Below are 18,149 nucleotides of genomic sequence, written 5' to 3' on the forward strand. Positions count from 1 at the left end.
TTGGTGGATATGGTATGACGGCGACGATGAGATGTCTTTTGCATGATTTTCAATGGCACTGAGGAAGAGAGAGTATGATTCAGATGGTACGTGGTGTTTGACTTTGTGAAGATGTTTGATGACAAAGCTTTTCAGTGGATTAGTTCCTCTTAGATTGAGCGTTCGCCACCCCTTCGTACCAAACGTCTTTTCACTACAAAAAAACAGTTCTTTTCAGAACTAACCTTGATATGAATGAGGCTATAACCTCATCCAGAACCAAGAAAAGAAAAAAAGAGAGGACTGCTGAGATTCCAGCTCAGTATGAAGCCTCTGGGGACATTGATCCCATGATTGCCAAGAAAATGGCCAGGAGAGCAAGGAAAGTGGAGCGAAGGGCGTCGGGTTCATGATAAAGCTATTGGTAAGTTTGTACATGCTAATTCTAGCCTTGGAAGTGATCCGGCTGAAGAAGAAGGGATAAGGCTAGAGGGAAGGGATTTAAAAAGAAAAGCTGAGCAAATTATGGTGTTTGCTCAGGAAAAGATCCGGGTGGCAAATGACATAGAAGGAAAGGCAACAAAACAAGAATCTCCAAAAAAAATTGTTTCAAATGAAATATAAATGATTTTATCAAAATAAAATAAATAAAAAAACTTTTTGATAGACTTTTGCTTGATGAATTCAGACTTTACTAGTTAAAATGGCCTTTTTCTTGTTAAATCATCATAAATAAGAAATCTAAGCATTGAAATCATCAAAATCAATAAAAATAACATTAAAAACATTGAACAACAACCAAAAAAGTCTTTTCTAATGTTTATATTAATTGTATTAATTGAATTTGCAATTCTGAAAAGAAAGAGAAAAAAAGAGTCTCTTTCTCGCGCCATCTTCTGTCACCAGAAAAAAATTTTCGGTGAGATTCACCATTGAATTGCTCTCTCTTCTTCATTTACTCTTTGGCTCAATAAATACATCAAAACATAGCAACCAACATAATAAATAAAGGTTACGTTTTCGAAGCGTTTCCTCGTGAAAACGAGTTTGGAATAGTAAATTGTGAACAATAGCATTTTTGATTGAGTAAGAGAACCCATCATCGAAGAATATTTACCAAGGCTGGCGAAGATTAACCGTTAGTCTGAGAGAAGAGAGAGTTGTAGTTACTTAAATAACCATTGAATATTTGTTGAACGTGTTTTGAACAAGTATCGTGGACTCAATTTACCCTTCGATAAGGTCTGTTATGAAGATACATTGTAACCACATTGAGGCGACCAGCAAATTACCTCATTGATTTAATTAGAATTGCTCTCTTGGAACCAGTGAGTTATTCCGAACCAAATATCCAGAAAAGGATGAGACTCTAATGAATGGCATCAAAAAAGATTTACATGAGATATTCGGGACAAATGATTTATCTTCAGTTGAAATCGAAGCTACATTTGAATATTTCGTTATCTGTTTCAAGCTTTCTTTTTGTCGCCATTCCGAATCATCCATGGAAGATTATTTTATATTTAAATGCTCCATTTTCAAAACTAACTGTACTTGAAAATAATCATGTATGGACGACGTTGAAAAAAGTATTATATTAAATTATGTTATTGTTTTGTAAATAACAGAATTGATTTTCAGACGATTGTTCTCAATCGACTTTTAATTGTAAAAAATTCAAAGCACGAGATTGAATTTAATTGATGAAGCTAATTGGTTTCATTGTATTGTCACATACATGTAAAATCGAGTGGTAATCGTCTTTTATGCTCTGCATCTACTCATTGAACCACTCAACTAACTAACTTGAAATGTTTCTTTCATGACTTCAATTTGCTCTAGCAAAATTATGAATTAAATTACTAAACATTTATCTGTTTCAGGTATTTTTCATGGCTCTAAATGCATGTCTCTCAGTCCAGCAGTTTGAAAATATGAGTAAAATCAAAGCAAACAATATATTAAAATGGCTCGACGAATCATCAGCAAGTCTTTACCCAATCGAGTAAACATTCAGTCAGCATTTTTATCAATAATTCATAATTTTCTCTTTTATTAGGATTTTGGATGATGACACTCAGTGAAAATCATACCATTGTTGCCCTAAAAAACAGGAATTTCTTGTCCGTTCAGCAAATTTCGCTCTAAATTTCTGATACCAAACAATTGTATGAGGAGACTGCTCTCTTAGTCTACTAAATAAATAAATTAAACTGATGTATCGGAGTAGGTATTAGGGAAAGATTATTGATTGATAACTTCGGGTTCTACTGCTTCGTTTTGATTTTCCGAAACGGCTGTTTTTTTACGTTCAACGGCCAAGCAAAACAAGTCACTTGCAACAAGCAATTGGCCAATTATACTGATGCCAAACCATGTACTGATCAAACTACCACTATAAAATGATATAATCGGAAAGAGGAAATTCTGGTTTACTCTCTGTTAATGAATCAGGTTCAGATGAAACACTGAAATGAAATATCAGCTTCTCTTCTCCTTTTGCAACATCTTCAATGGTTTTGCTCATTTTGAATGAATATTGAACTGAACTGCACATTGGTTGAGTAACAAGAGATCGACATCGTTTATAAATTTCACATAAAGTACCATTATCCTTACGGAACATTGCATTGAAGCGTATTTCATTCGTTTGCTTGTACTTTTCTAAAGAAACTGTAGTTCCAGGGAAAAGCAATCCAGTTTGATCAATCGAATTGGAATTTAAACAATCTTCAAATGTTTGACGTCGATTATAATCTTTGCACATTGTTTTATACGGAGAAGGCAATAAGTTCTCAGTGTGTTTTGTGAAGTGGATTCCATGTGTAACTTGTTTTCCTGGAGTTAGAGATGAATAAACATAAAGACTGTCATCTTCAACCGCAGCTTTACCAGGATAAACTAGATTCAATAACATCGCTTTAGCTTTCAGGGGAAAACCAAACAAATGATTTGCATTGTTGACCACCGCATCAACACGGGATAGCTTCAATGGTAGACCAGATGAGTCCAGACATCTCAATATGAGAACCAAGCAGGATGAAGAAGCTTCACTAATCAACTTGCACTCTCCAGTCTTTAGAGGGTCTACCTTGGGTCCCGCCGTAAAAATCCTTGCCATGAACATTTCAGGTGCATACGAATGATCATCAATATCCGACAAACGTAAATATGGACCAAATGATTTTGAAAATATTAGAGGATACGTTAAATGACCATTGCATTCCTTTTTGGTTGAAAGGTCACTGCAAACTTCATCGAATTGTGATTTATATTTTGTTTGTAAAATCACAGGATCCAACGCAAATTGATACGGAATTTTAATTCTGATTTCAGGAAATTCAATTTCATCCGGAATGTAGTGCGTCACCTCTTTACGAACATTGAATTCTTGATAATTTTGAGTTAATAAATAGAATTGCCAAGCGAATATAGCGATACAAATCGCTCTAATTGAAACTGCAAGAGTTGATTTAAGAAATAAGATCATTTCTTTTCCTCTTTACCTTTCTTTGTAAATTTTACTTTAAACTCTAAAGTTAATCAATCCAATGAGGTTAAGTTTGGTAACTAGTTCAGACTTAAGTCAAATGTGTCACTAACGAAATCATTTAGTCGATATTTCTTGACAATGAGCCATGAATACAATTAAATTCATCAACTTTTTCTGCTTAACCTTTGAATTCACATCAATCATTTTACATTTTGATTGATAACGAATTACTCGAGTTGATGCTGTCAGAGTAGATTTTGATAAAAAATATTCTGGTTTCGCCTTTTTGCAAATCGTTTGAGCAAATACGATGAATTTTAACGATTTCTGTTTCAACAAAACAGAATCTATGAGTTTTTATTCAACTTTGAATTGTTGATAATTACTTGATAAATCAAGTTAACTTCACAGTACCATGAATCCAGTCTGTTCTCTTCTACATGTTATTCTAATCAATCATTTAACATTTTGATTCTTTTCTTTGGTTTTGTGAAGGTTATCACTAATGTGGCTGTGACGCCGGTATAGCCACGATGTTTTTTTATGACATGAGAAGGTTTTATGACGAGAAAAGTACAAGTATCTAATAAGAAACGAGGCCATAGTTGTGGGTGAAGCTCTTTAGTGAACATGCGAAATGTTAAATCTGCTGGTGTACCATAAACTGATCCCGAAAAGTCCATTTTTATAGCTTTGACCCTTTTAAGTCTCCAGATTTTGGTCACGACGAATACTCTAGATGTAAGCGTAACGTTTACTTAAAAAATCCATCTTGATTTTAAATATTTGACCATTTTTACAGATACTTAACGATAAAAAGGAAAGCATTATTTTTCATTTCCATCATATGCTTTCCAAACGCACAAAGAAATCAAAATTGTTATATCAATTTATAGTGTACAAAAACATTTTATTTGCTATTAATATTTCAAACGATGTCATCAAAGTTCCTCGTGATTTTTTTCAATCCAAGCAAAGAAACCTGTAATTCAACAGAAATTAAAACGAAATTCAAAAATGGAGCGAAGTCATACTTACCAGGTTCAGGAGTCAAAGGCTTTCCATTTGCAGCTCCAAATGGGAATGGCCATGAACTAAGACAACGATCGCAAAAATTTACGTCGACAACATCAATTTTATGCGAATCCAGTATCATAACTGGATGATTGTTGACTTCACTAGGCCTCCAAGCGGACCATTTTTCAGTACCAATAGGTGAAGGTTTGCTAAATTGGAAACAAGAAATATACAAAAATCAAAATATGTTTCAACTGACAACTTAATCTCCATCGACTTACCCTTTTTTAGCGAAATCAGCCCAAACTTTCATCATTATATTGGATAATATGACATCTTCAATTATGTATTTATCAGCTTGCAAGAAAGGCTTGCCAAAAACCATAGGAACATCATCACCATGACTGGCTGGTAACCATTTACTTGGTGTTATGAAAGGAAGTATATTTTGCGAAGGTCGCTGTGATTGGTAGTAAGCATAGACATTTGCATGTCCATTTTTAACCAGATCATGTCCAAAGACATAGGTTGGACAAGATAAAAATGTATCACCATAAGCTGAAGAGACGGCAATTCTGATGGCATCAGGATCATTTGGCGAAACACTGGACAAGTATTTTTCAATGTAGTAGGGAAGTGCTGGTTCACCAAATAACAATTTCAAAATATGTTTAGCATGTGGTAAAGTCAGGTTGGTTGGATTAATTGGAGCGAAAGTAAGTGGATCTTTGACCAACAATAAAACTGCTCCTTCGTTACCAACAGTTCCTAATAAAACATTGATTTTGGAGTCAAAACCTTTTGAAGCAACAGCCTTTTCAGGTTCTTGTGGAAGAAATTCATCACCAATTACAGGCCAAAAGCTATCAACATTTTCAAGCTTTTTATAGTCGAATGAGGATAAACATGAAACAATTTTTTCATTTGATTCAGATGAGCAACCTGTGGCTTTTATAAAAGGCTTGTTAACGTCTGCAACAGTCCATCGTTTAAAATCATAAATGGCGCCACTTTGAAGAATCACATTTTTAAATAATCCTTTTGATTGAGGTGACACAACGTGAGCTGAAACTGACATTGAACCAGCTGATTGACCGAAAAGTGTTACTCTATTTGGATCACCACCAAAGTATTCAATGTTATCTCTAACCCATTGCAGAGCCAGGTTTTGATCCCAAAGACCCATGTTACCAGGAATACCGAGTTCAGGTAAATACAGGAAACCAAATGGACCCAAACGATAGTTTACTGTTACAACAATTACATCGTGAAGTCCAGCTAATGGAGTACCATCACTTTCATCAGCTTGATTTGCTGACCCATGGCTGAAAGCACCTCCGTGAATCCAAACCATGACTGGTCGTGGCCTTTTAACGCCTTTTTGTTTGTCATTTATAGCGGATGCTCTCACAAAGACATTCAAAACCAAACAATCTTCAGTCACTGTAACACTAGCAGTCAACCCAAGTAAATCTGGTTGAGCACAATAAGGACCCCACTTGTTTGTCTCCAACAATCCATTCCAAGGCTTTTTTGGTACTGGCTTCTTGAATCGTAAGTCTTTGACTGGTGGCTCAGCGTAAGGAATCGTCAAAAAGTTGTAAACCTTGATTCCTCGAAAATGAACCGATTTACCTTTTATAAGTCCAGTTGAGATCTTCAATTCGGGTTCCTCATCCACGGTACTTTCTCCTCGTGTAAGAACGAGGTGGAGCAAGCATAAACACACCGATATTGGTAACGTTAACTTCATTGTGATCCAAGTAAAAGTGCCTAACAACGAGCATTTTCATTATTAAAAGGCAGCTTCTTATCTAATAACTTTTCACTATTTGATTAACTCTGATAACTGTCTGGTTATTGCAACAATTAATACTGGATATCAATGTTTAATTTTATCATTTCACATTAAAATAGATGATTATAATAACTTGAAAATTATCAATTTAGTGATCAGTAGTTTATCTAGTAGTGATCTGTAACGGAAATATTTATTTAACTTCGCTTCTATTGTTCAACAGCTCTTGTTTTTTATGTTCTTGGTATTGAAATCATAATAAAAAACTTAAACAAATACAAGATTTATTATTGTGTAAGCTAATCAATTGATCCTATCAAAGCCAGACAGAGATCTATTGCTAACGGCTTAATATTCATCTTTACTTAAAGTCAGATAATTCATTGATTATATCTCGGTATATCGGCTAATTTGTTCACGTCTTGACTGGCAAATTGCAACGTGATCTCAATTAAAAGCCATTGAACTATTAATATAATCACATTTTATGTGCTATTAAATGATAAACAGATATTATTGAAATTGATGTTTATATTATCTCTAATTGTGTTTCCATAGGTAGCAATCTCCCAATCTCCAACAATATTTCATTCATTTCATGTTATTTCAATCAAAATAGTGAATCGTCTTTCACAGACAGCTTTGAATTTCTTGTTAAATACCTATTTTACTTCCAGAAACATCTTTTATCATATGCAAGGACATTAACCAACGATTTCAAACGCAGGCAAATTAAAAATAAACGAAAGATTAACTATAAATTTTAGCCAACTTGTGTTTCGTTGTTCTCTGTTATAATAATCGAAGTTTATCTTTAAAATTTTGGCTATAATTAGATAGAGATCAATATTGAAAAATCAACACTGGTTTACCCTTGTTGTTAGTCCAAAGCTTTTTGAAGCTTGATTCAATATCAATGAACAGAGATCGCGTGTCAGGCTGAGTATTGTTATTTCCATTGTTTTCCATGTTGGAGTTTGATGAACCCAATCAGCGAAAGTAATCTCATAATCAGATTCTGCTCCTATCATGTTAGGCATAATACGTTGGTTTTGTTTAAGAATTGAAAGAAAAGCAAAGTTATCCATCAGCGTGCCATACAAATTAATCTGATCCTTAGCGGTAAAAATATTCATGAGGAACTTGAGACTTGAGTTTAACCTTGTAATGTTTTTTATGCATGTTTCTTAAGCATTTGATAAACTTGATTGAATTAACTTTCGTCAGGAAGAGTACCAATAGTTAAAGATTGGCCAAAGTGACGGAATAAAGTGATCCATGATCATTTAAAATATCAAGTTGATACTCTTTAAAATTCGAGTCAAAAAAGTCTTCAGAGTTGTGAAAGCATCGAAAGACAACAATCAAACGGGGAATGATTTTTCGTTGTTCAATAGAGAGAGCAATTAAGGTTTTAAGTTTATTAAAAACAAGAGCAAATCTACTTGTAGATAAATTTATCCCCTTTCATAGCAATTCAGAATGTTGATTAGAAACTGTTAGGGGGTTAGTGGAGTTTCTTGTGAGATGAATCAAGTATTAGTGACAGTAAAACATGATAAATTCACAATAAATCACTAGAAATCATTCAAACAAATCAGCAATAATCAAGAGAGGGAGAGGAGATGCCAAAATAGATACTTTGACAACCAGAATCAGCTCAATAAACACATAAAAAACATAACAATCAACAGAATAAATAAAGGTTACGTTTTCGAAGTGTTTCCTCGTGAAAAGGAGATCAAAGGGTTTTGGGATAATAAATTGAATAATAGTATTTTTGGTCCAGTAAGAGTCTTCGGAGAAACCTTTGCCAAGGTGGACGAAGATTTATTGATTTATTTAAGATTTATTAATAGTTGAATTGGGCCAGAATTAGGTTGCTTTTCCTGAATATGAATTTTATAAATATTGGAATCGGAAATTTTTTAACAAAACTAAAGAATATTCAAATGATTTATCAAAACGGAATCGACACAATAACTTTATTAGTAAGTGGATTCACAAAGAAACCCCGCTTTGATTGACCTTGGTCTTTTAACAAACAATCGGTAGCTACTGTCCAACCGACCTCTAATCTCTTTTAGCTGGTTCACTCAGCAATTTTTAAAATTGATTGATTTTGCAGAGATTTGAAATCTCCCCTTTGGTTGGCACTTGCTTTAGTAAACAATGAGACATATCATGATTAACTCACAATCGTCATCATATCAAGGTAATTGCAATAGTTAACTTTTTTATGATCAGAAATTAATGGAATACCCTCTGTTATGACTGTTTTACACAATCAGAACAGAATCTATAAATCTTAATGAGTTTGATTCATTATCATCCCTCATGAAATTCAACGAACTTCACAACTTAAAAAATCCAATTTGATCAATACTTCGGTTTCAATGTCAATATTTAATATCTTTCTAGAAAAATAAGTGTTAATAGAATCGATTTATAAACTGTTTCAAGTATTAGAGCAGTAATGGCCTAAATAATCCTTGAATAACAATAAAATATTGAACGATTGTAACCAGTTTCATAATAATCCTTATCTAAGCATGATTTGCTTTGATAAAAAGGTATTTTACACCAATCTTGATCTAGATCTAACAGTTATTCTGGCTAATTAAGCCCGCCCAATCTATCAGAGGAAAAGAGATATATTTTGTTGAAATGAAGGGTAAATTAAAGTGTTGATCAACAACTTGCGGTAGTATTAAATTAAATTAGTGCTTTCATTTGATTCTTTTATTGAAAAATTGAAAATAATGACAAACAGACAATATGATTCAAGTCAAGTAGCTTCAATTTACATTGAGGTTCGACCAACTCCATCCCATGAGTTGATTAATTCAATTATACAACAACTTTCCAAACATTGTTCACCCAATAGCAACAATAAATGGTCTCGAGCAGTTGACGTTGGTTGTGGCTCAGGTCAGGCGACATTCAAGTTAGCTGATTACTTTGATCAGGTTATTGGTTATGATATAAGTGTACCTCAAATCAAAGAAGCAATTGAACGGAATAAATTTGATAATGTGACTTTCAAGGTAAGTTAATACAATCTTCTCTGTCCATTAATATTCATGTGATTTTGATCTTAATTATTGCAGATAAGTCCTGGGGAAGAAATTGACCTAGAAGATAATTCGGTTCAATTGATAACGGTTTGTGAAGCTCTTCATTTCTTTAACATTGATAAATTCAACGCCAAAGTCGATTCCCTTTTATCGAAAAATGGTTTATTCGCAACGATTGGCTACTATCCAGTCCCAAAGTGTATTCGTCTTGATGACCCAACAGTAAACCTTGACCGAATATCAAATATTTTTGAAAGAACCTTCCAACTATGGCAAGATCATGGATACCCAGTGCAAGTATTTGTTGAACGTGTTTTGAACAAGTATCGTGGACTCAATTTACCCTTCGATAAGGTCTGTTATGAAGATACATTCGTAACAACATTGAGGCGACCAGCAAATTACCTTATTGATTTAATTAACTCTCTTGGAACCAGTGAGCTATTCCGAACCAAATATCCAGAGAAGGATGAGATTCTTATGAATGGCATCAAAAAAGATTTACATGAGATATTCGGGACAAATGATTTATCTTCAGTTGAAATCGAAGCTTCGTTTGAATATTTCGTTATCTGTTTCAAGAAGTGAATGATTATTTTCTGTATATCACCATTCCGAATGATCCACAAAATATTATTTTATTAATATTCTCAATGTTTCATCTTTTAAAACTACAAGTTACTTGAAACCAATCAGTAATGAAAGACGGCGAAAACAGGTATTGTGTTATTATTTTGTAAATAATAAAATTGACTTTCGAACGATTGTTTTCAATCGACTCTTAATTGTAAAAATACAAAGCAAAAGGTGATTGATTAAATTTAATTGATGAAGTTAATTGATTTCATTGTAATGTCAAATAAATCAATTGGTAAACGCCATTTATGCTTCTTATCTACCCATTGAACCACTCAACTATTAATTATTTGAAACGTTTCTTTCTTGATTTCAATTCGCTCTAGCAAAATTCTGAATTAAATTACTAAACATTTATCTGTTTCAGATATTTTTCATGACTCTAAATGCATGCCTCTCAGTCCAGCGACATTTGAAAAAATGTATTAAAATGCCTCGACAAATCATCAGCAAGTCTTTACCCGATCGAGTAAATATCTCACGTAAATATTCAGTCAATCTTTAATCAATGATTCATAATTTTATCTTTTATATTGGGATTGTCGGATGGTGACACTCACTGTTTGAATTGCGAGTTGAAAGTGAAAATCGTATAAAAATAACAAAGAATCTCACGAAAAGTTTATTTTTATCAGTTCGCTAAGTCTACTAAATAGTTAATTGTTCTGATTTTCAACACAATAAATTTCATTCGAGATACAGTCCAAGAAGTACAAACTTTTTTCAAAATTAAATTGCTGTATCAGAGTGGATATTAGGGAAAGCTTAATCATTGTTTATTTGGGGTTCTACTGTTTCGTCCTGATTCTCTGAAACGACTGGGCTTTTACGTTCAACGGCCAAGCAAAACAAGTTACTTGCAACAAGCAATTGGCCCATTATACTGATGCCAAACCATGTACTGATCAAACTGCCACTTAAAATGAGATAATCGTGGAGAGGAAATTCTGGTTTACTCTCTATTAGTGAATCAGGTTCAGATGAAACGCTGAAATGTAATATCAGCTTCTCTTCTCCTTTTGCAACATCTTCAATGGTTTTGCTCATTTTGAATGAATATTGAACTGAACTGCACATTGGTTGAGTAACAAGAGATCGACATCGTTTATAAATTTCACATAAAGTACCATTATCCTTACGGAACATTGCATTGAAGCGTATTTCACTCGTTTGCTTGTACTTTTCTAAAGAAACTGTAGTTCCAGGGAAAAGCAATCCAGTTTGATCAATCGAATTGGAATTTAGACAATCTTCAAATGTTTGTCGACGATTATAATCTTTGCACATTGTTTTATACGGAGAAGGCAATAAGTTTTCAGTGTGTTTTGTAAAGCCGATTCCATGTGTAGTTTGTTTTCCTGGGGTTAGAGATGAATAAACATAAAGACTGTCATCTTCAACTGCAGCTTTACCAGGATAAACTAGATTCAATAACATCGCTGTAGCGTTCAGGGGAAAACCAAACAAATGATTTGCGTTGTAGACCACCGCGTCAACACGGGATAGCTTCAATGGGAGACCAGATGAGTCTAGACATCTCAATGTGAGGACTAACCACGAAGAAGAAGCTTCGCTAATCAACTTGCATTTTCCAGTCTTTAGAGGGTCTTCCTTGAATCCCGATGAATGAATCTGTCCTATGAACATCTTTGGTGCATACGAATAATTAGCAATATCTGACAATTGTAAATATGGACCGAAGGCTTTTGAAAATATTAGGGGAAACGTTAAATGACTGTCGCATTCCTTTTTGGCTGAAAGGTAACTGCAAACTGAATCGAATTGGGATTTATATTTTGTTTGTAAAATCACAGGATCCAACGCAAATTGATACGGAATTTGGATTCTGATTTCAGGAAATTCAATTTCATCCGGAATGTAGTGTGTCACTTCTTTACGAACATTGAATTCTTGATAATTTTGAGTTAATAAATAGAATTGCCAAGCGAATACGGTGATACAAATTGCTCGAATTGAAACTGTAAGAGTTGATTTAAGAAAAAAGATCATTTCTTTTTCCTCTTTACTTTTCTTCGAAAGTTTCACTTTAAACTCTAAAGCTGATCAATTCAGTGAGTTTGTTAAGTTTGTGAACTAGTTCAGACTTAAGTTAGATATATCGCCAACAAATCATTTAGTCGATATTTCTGGACAATGAAATTATATTCATTTAACTTTTTTATGCTAAACCTTTGAATTCACATCAATCATTTTACATTTTGATTGATAACTAAATATCAAATGTATTTTATAATATCAATAATAATGAATAGAATTAATTTATTAACTAAGCAAGAAGTTGACTTACCAAGAGAAATAGCATGACGAAATGCTCGAATTGATATTGTCAGAGTAGATTTTGATATAAGATTATTCTGGTTTCATCTTTTTGCAAATCGTTTGAACAAAAGTTTTTATTTCAGCTTTGAATTGTTGAAAATTATGGACTTTATTTATTAGTTCACAATACCATGAATCAGGAATCCATGAATCTATTTTTTTCTCTTCTAACATTCTCGTTAAACATTGTTACTCTCATCAATCATTTTACATTTTGATTCTTTTCTGTGGTTTTGTCAAAGCTTTCACGAATGTGGCTGTGACGTCGGTAAACCACGATGTTTTTCATGATATAAACAGGTTTTATACCGAGAAAAGTACAAGTGTCTACTAAACTTGGCCATAATTGGCCAAATGTGCTCATAGTTGTGGGTGTATTTTTTAGTGGACATGCGAGACATGCGATATGTTAAATCTGCAGATGTACCATAAACTGATCCCAAAAGTCCATTTTTATTGACTGTCCTTCATTATTGTTTTTCATTATTGTCTAAATAGCTAATAGTTCTGATAGTTTAAAAACAAATGCTTTATTTAGGATTCTCAATGTTTCATCTTTTAAAACTAGTAGCTTGAAAGGCTTGTAATGAAAGGCGGCGAAAACAGTATTTTGTTATTATTTTGTAAATAATAAAATTGACTTTCGGACGATTGTTTTCAATCGACTCTTAATTGTAAAAATACAAAGCAAAAGATGATTGATAACGACAAAAAATATCCCGAAAAATGAAAACCGTGAAAAAAAACTTGCTCTTAAATGAAGCAAATGTATTTTGCATCATAAAATAATTTCATGTTTTCAGAAATTTTTGTGGGTTTTTTGCGATTTTTTCGAAAACTGAAAAGTGTAGAAATAAACTGATTCCTAATTCATGATAATTTACACCTAAATATTTTAGTTTTATTGAAATATCTGTATCGTATTCGATTTTATTAATCATTTTGACCTCCGTTCTTAAAACATTCGCGACCCTGTAACTTTTTCAAATCAATTTGCTCCATGGGAGATTAGTGTTTTTAGGGGTTTTCTGACACGCCTTCCATTAAACCGATTTACATTTTGAGCTGCCCATAACAGCTGGGTTACATGCCTTGTTAGTCTACTGATCAGTTAATTGTTCTGATTTTTAACACAATAAATTTCATGCAAGATACAGTCCAAGAAATACAAACTTTTTTTAAAATTAAATTGCTGTATCAGTGTGGATATTAGGGGAATATTAATCGTTGTTTATTTGGGGTTCTATTGTTTCATCCTGATTCTCCGAAACGACTGGGCTTTTACGTTCAACGGCCAAGCAAAACAAGTAACTTGCAACAAGCAATTGGCCCATTATACTGATGCCAAATCATGTACTGATCAAACTGCCACTTAAAATGATATAATCGGAAAGAGGAAATTCTGGTTTACTCTCTGTTAATGAATCAGGTTCAGAGGAAACGCTGAAATGTAATATCAGCTTCTCTTCTCCTTTTGCGACATCTTCACTGGTTTTAGTCATTTTCAATGAATATTGAACTGAACTGCACATTGGTTGAGTAACAAGAGATAGACATTGCGTATAAATTTCGCGTAAAGTACCATTATCATGACTGAACATTCCATTGAAGCGTATTTCACTTGCTTTTCTGTACTTTTCTAAAGAAACTGTAGTTCCGGGGAAAAGTAATCCTGTTCGGTCAATCGAATTAGCGTTTAGACAATCTTCAAATGTCTGTCGTCGATTATAAACTTTGCACATTGTTTTGTACGGAGCAGACAATAAGTTTTCAGTGTGTTTTGTGAAGTGGATTACATGTGTAATTTGTTTCCCTGGAGTAAGAGATGAATAAGCATAAAGACTGTCATCTTCAACTGCAGCTTTGCCAGGATAAACTAGATTCAATAACATGACTGTAGCGTTCAGGCCAAACCCAAACAAATGATTTGCTGTGTAGACAACCGCATCAACACGGGATAGTTTCAATGCGAGACCAGATGAGTCCAGACATCTCAATATGAGAACTAAGCTTGAAGAAGAAGCTTCGCTAATCAACTTGCATTTTCCAGTCTTTAGAGGGTCTTCCTTCAATCCTGATGAATAAACCTGTCCTATGAACATCTTAGGTGCATACGAATAATTAGCTATATCCGATAAACGTAAATAAGGACCTAAGGATTTTGAAAATAAAATCGGATACTTTAAACGACCATCGCATTCCTTTTTGGCTGTTAGGTGACTGCAAACTGCATCGAATTGGGATTTATATTTTGTTTGTAAAATCACAGGATCCAACGCGAATTGATACGGAATTTGGATTCTGATTTCCGGAAATTCAATCTCATTCGGAATGTAGTGTGTCACTTCTTTACGAACATTGAATTCTTGATAATTTTGAGTTAATAAATAGAATTGCCAAGCGAATATAGCAATACAAATTGCTCGAATTGAAATTGTAAGAGTTGATTTAAGAAATACGATCATTTCTTTTTCCTCTTTACTTTTCTTCGAAAGTTTCACTTTAAACTCTAAAGCTGATCAATTCAGTGAGTTTGTTAAGTTTGTGAACTAGTTCAGACTTAAATCAAATGTGTCACTAACGAAATCATTTAGTCGATATTTCTGGACAATGAGCCTTGAATACGATTATATTCATTTAACTTTTTTATGCTAAACCTTTGAATTCACATCAATCATTTTACATTTTGATTGATAGCAAAAGATCGAATGTATAATATCAATAATAAATAAATAGAATTAATTTATTGATTAATAGAAAAATAGACTTGGTGCGAGAAAATAGCATTAAGAATCGCTCGAATTGATATTGTCAGGGTAGATATTAGATATTCTGGTTTCACCTTTTTGCAAATCTTTTGAGCAAATACGATAAATTTTAACGTTTATCGTTGTGACTGGAGAACATGATCAGCGAGAACTGGAGCTGATTTGATGAGGAGGCACTCTGGGGTTCAGTCAGGTTGGACTGATTCCGCCAGAGGTAGACTATGTAGTAAGTGAGCAGGTTAAAGATGAATAACTAAGTGATTTATTATGTGAAAAGTTATGATTTATATACAAATAAATGAGGGAGCCAAGAGAATGCTATTGGGCCCTTAGACGGTCAGAAAAACACTTGTTATCATGTTTTGTGGAGTGAAAATTGATGCGAATGAGTGTGTGCAAAGGGGACCAGCTGATTGTGACATTTCGTCACAAATTCGTTGCAACGAAACAGAATTTATGTGTTTTATTTCAGCTTTGAATTGCTGAAAATTATGGAGTTTATTTATTAGTTCACAGTATTATAAATCAGGAATCCATGAATCCAGTTTTTTCTCTCCTGAACGTTGTTATTCTCATCAATGATTTTACATTTTGATTCTTTTCTGTGGTTTTGTGAAGGTTGTCACGAATGTTGCTGTGACTTCGGTATAGCCGCGATGTTTGGTATGACATGAAAAGATTTATACCAAGAAAAGTATGAGTGTCTAATATGAAACGTAGTCATAGTTGTGGGTGAGCTTCTTTAGTGGACATGCGATATGAAAAGTCCATTTTTATAAATTCTCTTGAATTAGCGTCTAAATAGCTAATAACTCTGATGTTTCAAAAGCAAATGCTTTATTCAAAATGCGGTGCAAGAAGTACAAATTTACTCAAAATTAAACTGATGGGCGCGCCAGATTAATCACTGTTTACTTGGGATTCTGTTGCTTCGTTTTGCATCTCTGGAGTGGCTGTGCTTTTACGTTCAACGGCCAAGCAAAACAAGTTACTTGCAACAAGCAATTGACCCATTATACTGATACCAAACCATGTACTGATCAAACTACCACTTAGAATAAGATAATCGTGAAGAGGAAATTCTGGTTTACTCTCGATTAATGAATCAGATTCAGATGAAACGGTGAAAAGTAATACCAGACTCTCTTCGCCATTTGAAACATCCTCACTGGTTTTGGTCATTTTGAATGAGTACTGAACTGAATTGCACATTGGCTGAGTAACAAGGGACTGACATTGTTTATAAATTTTGAGTAAAGTACCATTGTCCGAATGGAATATTGTATTGAAGCGCATTTCATTCGTTTGCCTGTACTTTTCTAAAGAAACTGTAGTTCCAGGGAAAAGCAATCCTGTTTTGTCAATCGAATTAGCGTTTAGACAATCTTCAAATGTTTGTCGTCGATTATAATCTTTGCACATTGTTTTGTATGGAGGAGGCAAAGGGTTCTCCGTGTGTTTTGTGAAACCAATTCCATGTGAAATTTGTTTCCCTGGAGTTAAAGACGAATAAGCATAAAGACTGTCATCTTCAACCAAAGCCTTTGCTGGATAAATTAGATTCATTAACATGGCTGTTGCATTCAATTTGAAAGCAAACAAGTGATTCGCGCTATAAGTAACCACCTCAGCACGAGATAGTTTCAATGGTAGACCAGATGAGTCCAGAAATCTCAATATGAGAACCAAGCACGATGAAGAAGCTTCACTAATCAACTTGCATTTTCCAGTCGTTCGAGGGTCTACCTTGGGTCCCGCCATAAAAATCCTTGGTATGAATATTTCAGGTGCATACGAATAATTAGCAACATCCGATAAACGTAAATATGGACCGAAGGATTTTGAAAATAAAATGGGATTCGTTAAATGGCCATCACAATCCTTTTTAACTGAAAATTCTCTGCAAATTTGATCGAATCGGAATTTATATTTTGTTTGTAATATCACAGGATCCAACGCAAATTGATAAGGAATTTTAATTCTGACTTCAGGCAATTCAATCTCATTCGGAATGTAATGTGTCTTTTCTCTACGAACGTTGAATTCTTGAAAATTTTGAGTCAATAAATAGAATTGCCAGGCGAATATAACAATACAAATCGCTCGAATTGATATTGTCAGAGCAGATTTTGACAACAACATCATTTCGGTTTCACTTTTTTGCAAATCGTTTGAGCAAATAAGATAAATCGAGTTGAGTCGTTTGGATGAAACAGACTTTATGAGTTTCTTCCCAACTTAATGCTCAAAAAGTATTGAATTTATTTCTCTATACCATAAAACAGGAATCTATGAATTGTACCTCATTTTTCTACTTCTTCTACTTCTATAAATTCTCATCAATCATTTTACATTTTGATAGATTAACGTTCATCGGCTAAATTAAAATCGTTAAATTAGACAAAAATCTAATAATTCTTGTGATTGACAAAGAATTGTCACATGAACAATGAATAAAAATATCTTGCTTTTGATTGAAATGTCATTGATTGGAATACAATTCATGTAATTCAATTCGAAATGATCAAAGTGACGAAAAATCATTCTATTCATCATTCTATTGAATTAAAGTTTCAAAATATTATCATATTATTTTCAATTATAAATCAAAAAATCAAAAACTGAAAATCGTTTTCAAAAATTGAAAGCTTCGTTAAAATGTTTAGTAATCTGTTTCAAAAATCAATGATTATTTTCCGTCTTGTCATCCACTTATTAATAACTGACGAATCTTATTACATATGCCAGCCATTGCGCTGTATTAGGCCAAAAGCTTGTTGACAAGATGATCTATTGTGACTAAATATTTTATATTTACAATATTCCACCGTCTGAATCAACTGCTTCAAAGCAGTAAGTAAAGAAAGACGTTGAAAAAGTATTAAGCAGAGAGTTACTCTTTGGTATTATGTCATTGTTTTGTCAATTGTCTTACAGACGATTGTTTTCAATCGACTCTTGATTGTAAACAATGCAAAGCACGAGATTTTAAGTTAATTGGTATCATTGTATTGTCAAATAAAATCAATTGTTAAACGCCA

At 33.5% G+C, this 18,149-nt stretch overlaps 2 protein-coding genes across 2 annotated transcripts; one reads left to right on the forward strand and one right to left on the reverse strand.

The window, feature by feature from the left end:
* Positions 1-4,361: 4,361 nt before the first annotated feature.
* Positions 4,362-6,250, reverse strand: LOC107369100 (acetylcholinesterase-1). The gene is made up of 3 exons (XM_015937013.3): positions 4,771-6,250; positions 4,511-4,698; positions 4,362-4,454 (listed from the first exon to the last, which is right to left on the reverse strand). The coding sequence occupies exons 1-3, from the start codon at positions 6,240-6,242 to the stop codon at positions 4,414-4,416; spliced, it is 1,701 nt and encodes a 566-aa protein (XP_015792499.2). The 5' UTR covers positions 6,243-6,250; the 3' UTR covers positions 4,362-4,413.
* Positions 6,251-8,978: 2,728 nt separating this feature from the next.
* Positions 8,979-10,258, forward strand: LOC107369101 (putative methyltransferase DDB_G0268948). The gene is made up of 2 exons (XM_015937014.3): positions 8,979-9,334; positions 9,398-10,258. The coding sequence occupies exons 1-2, from the start codon at positions 9,050-9,052 to the stop codon at positions 9,950-9,952; spliced, it is 840 nt and encodes a 279-aa protein (XP_015792500.2). The 5' UTR covers positions 8,979-9,049; the 3' UTR covers positions 9,953-10,258.
* Positions 10,259-18,149: the final 7,891 nt, after the last annotated feature.

Source organism: Tetranychus urticae, chromosome 3 (genome assembly GCF_039701765.1).
Source record: "Tetranychus urticae isolate SD_2017Ah chromosome 3, NJAU_TeUrti_SD_1.0, whole genome shotgun sequence".
Classification (NCBI taxonomy): Eukaryota; Metazoa; Arthropoda; class Arachnida; order Trombidiformes; family Tetranychidae; genus Tetranychus; species Tetranychus urticae.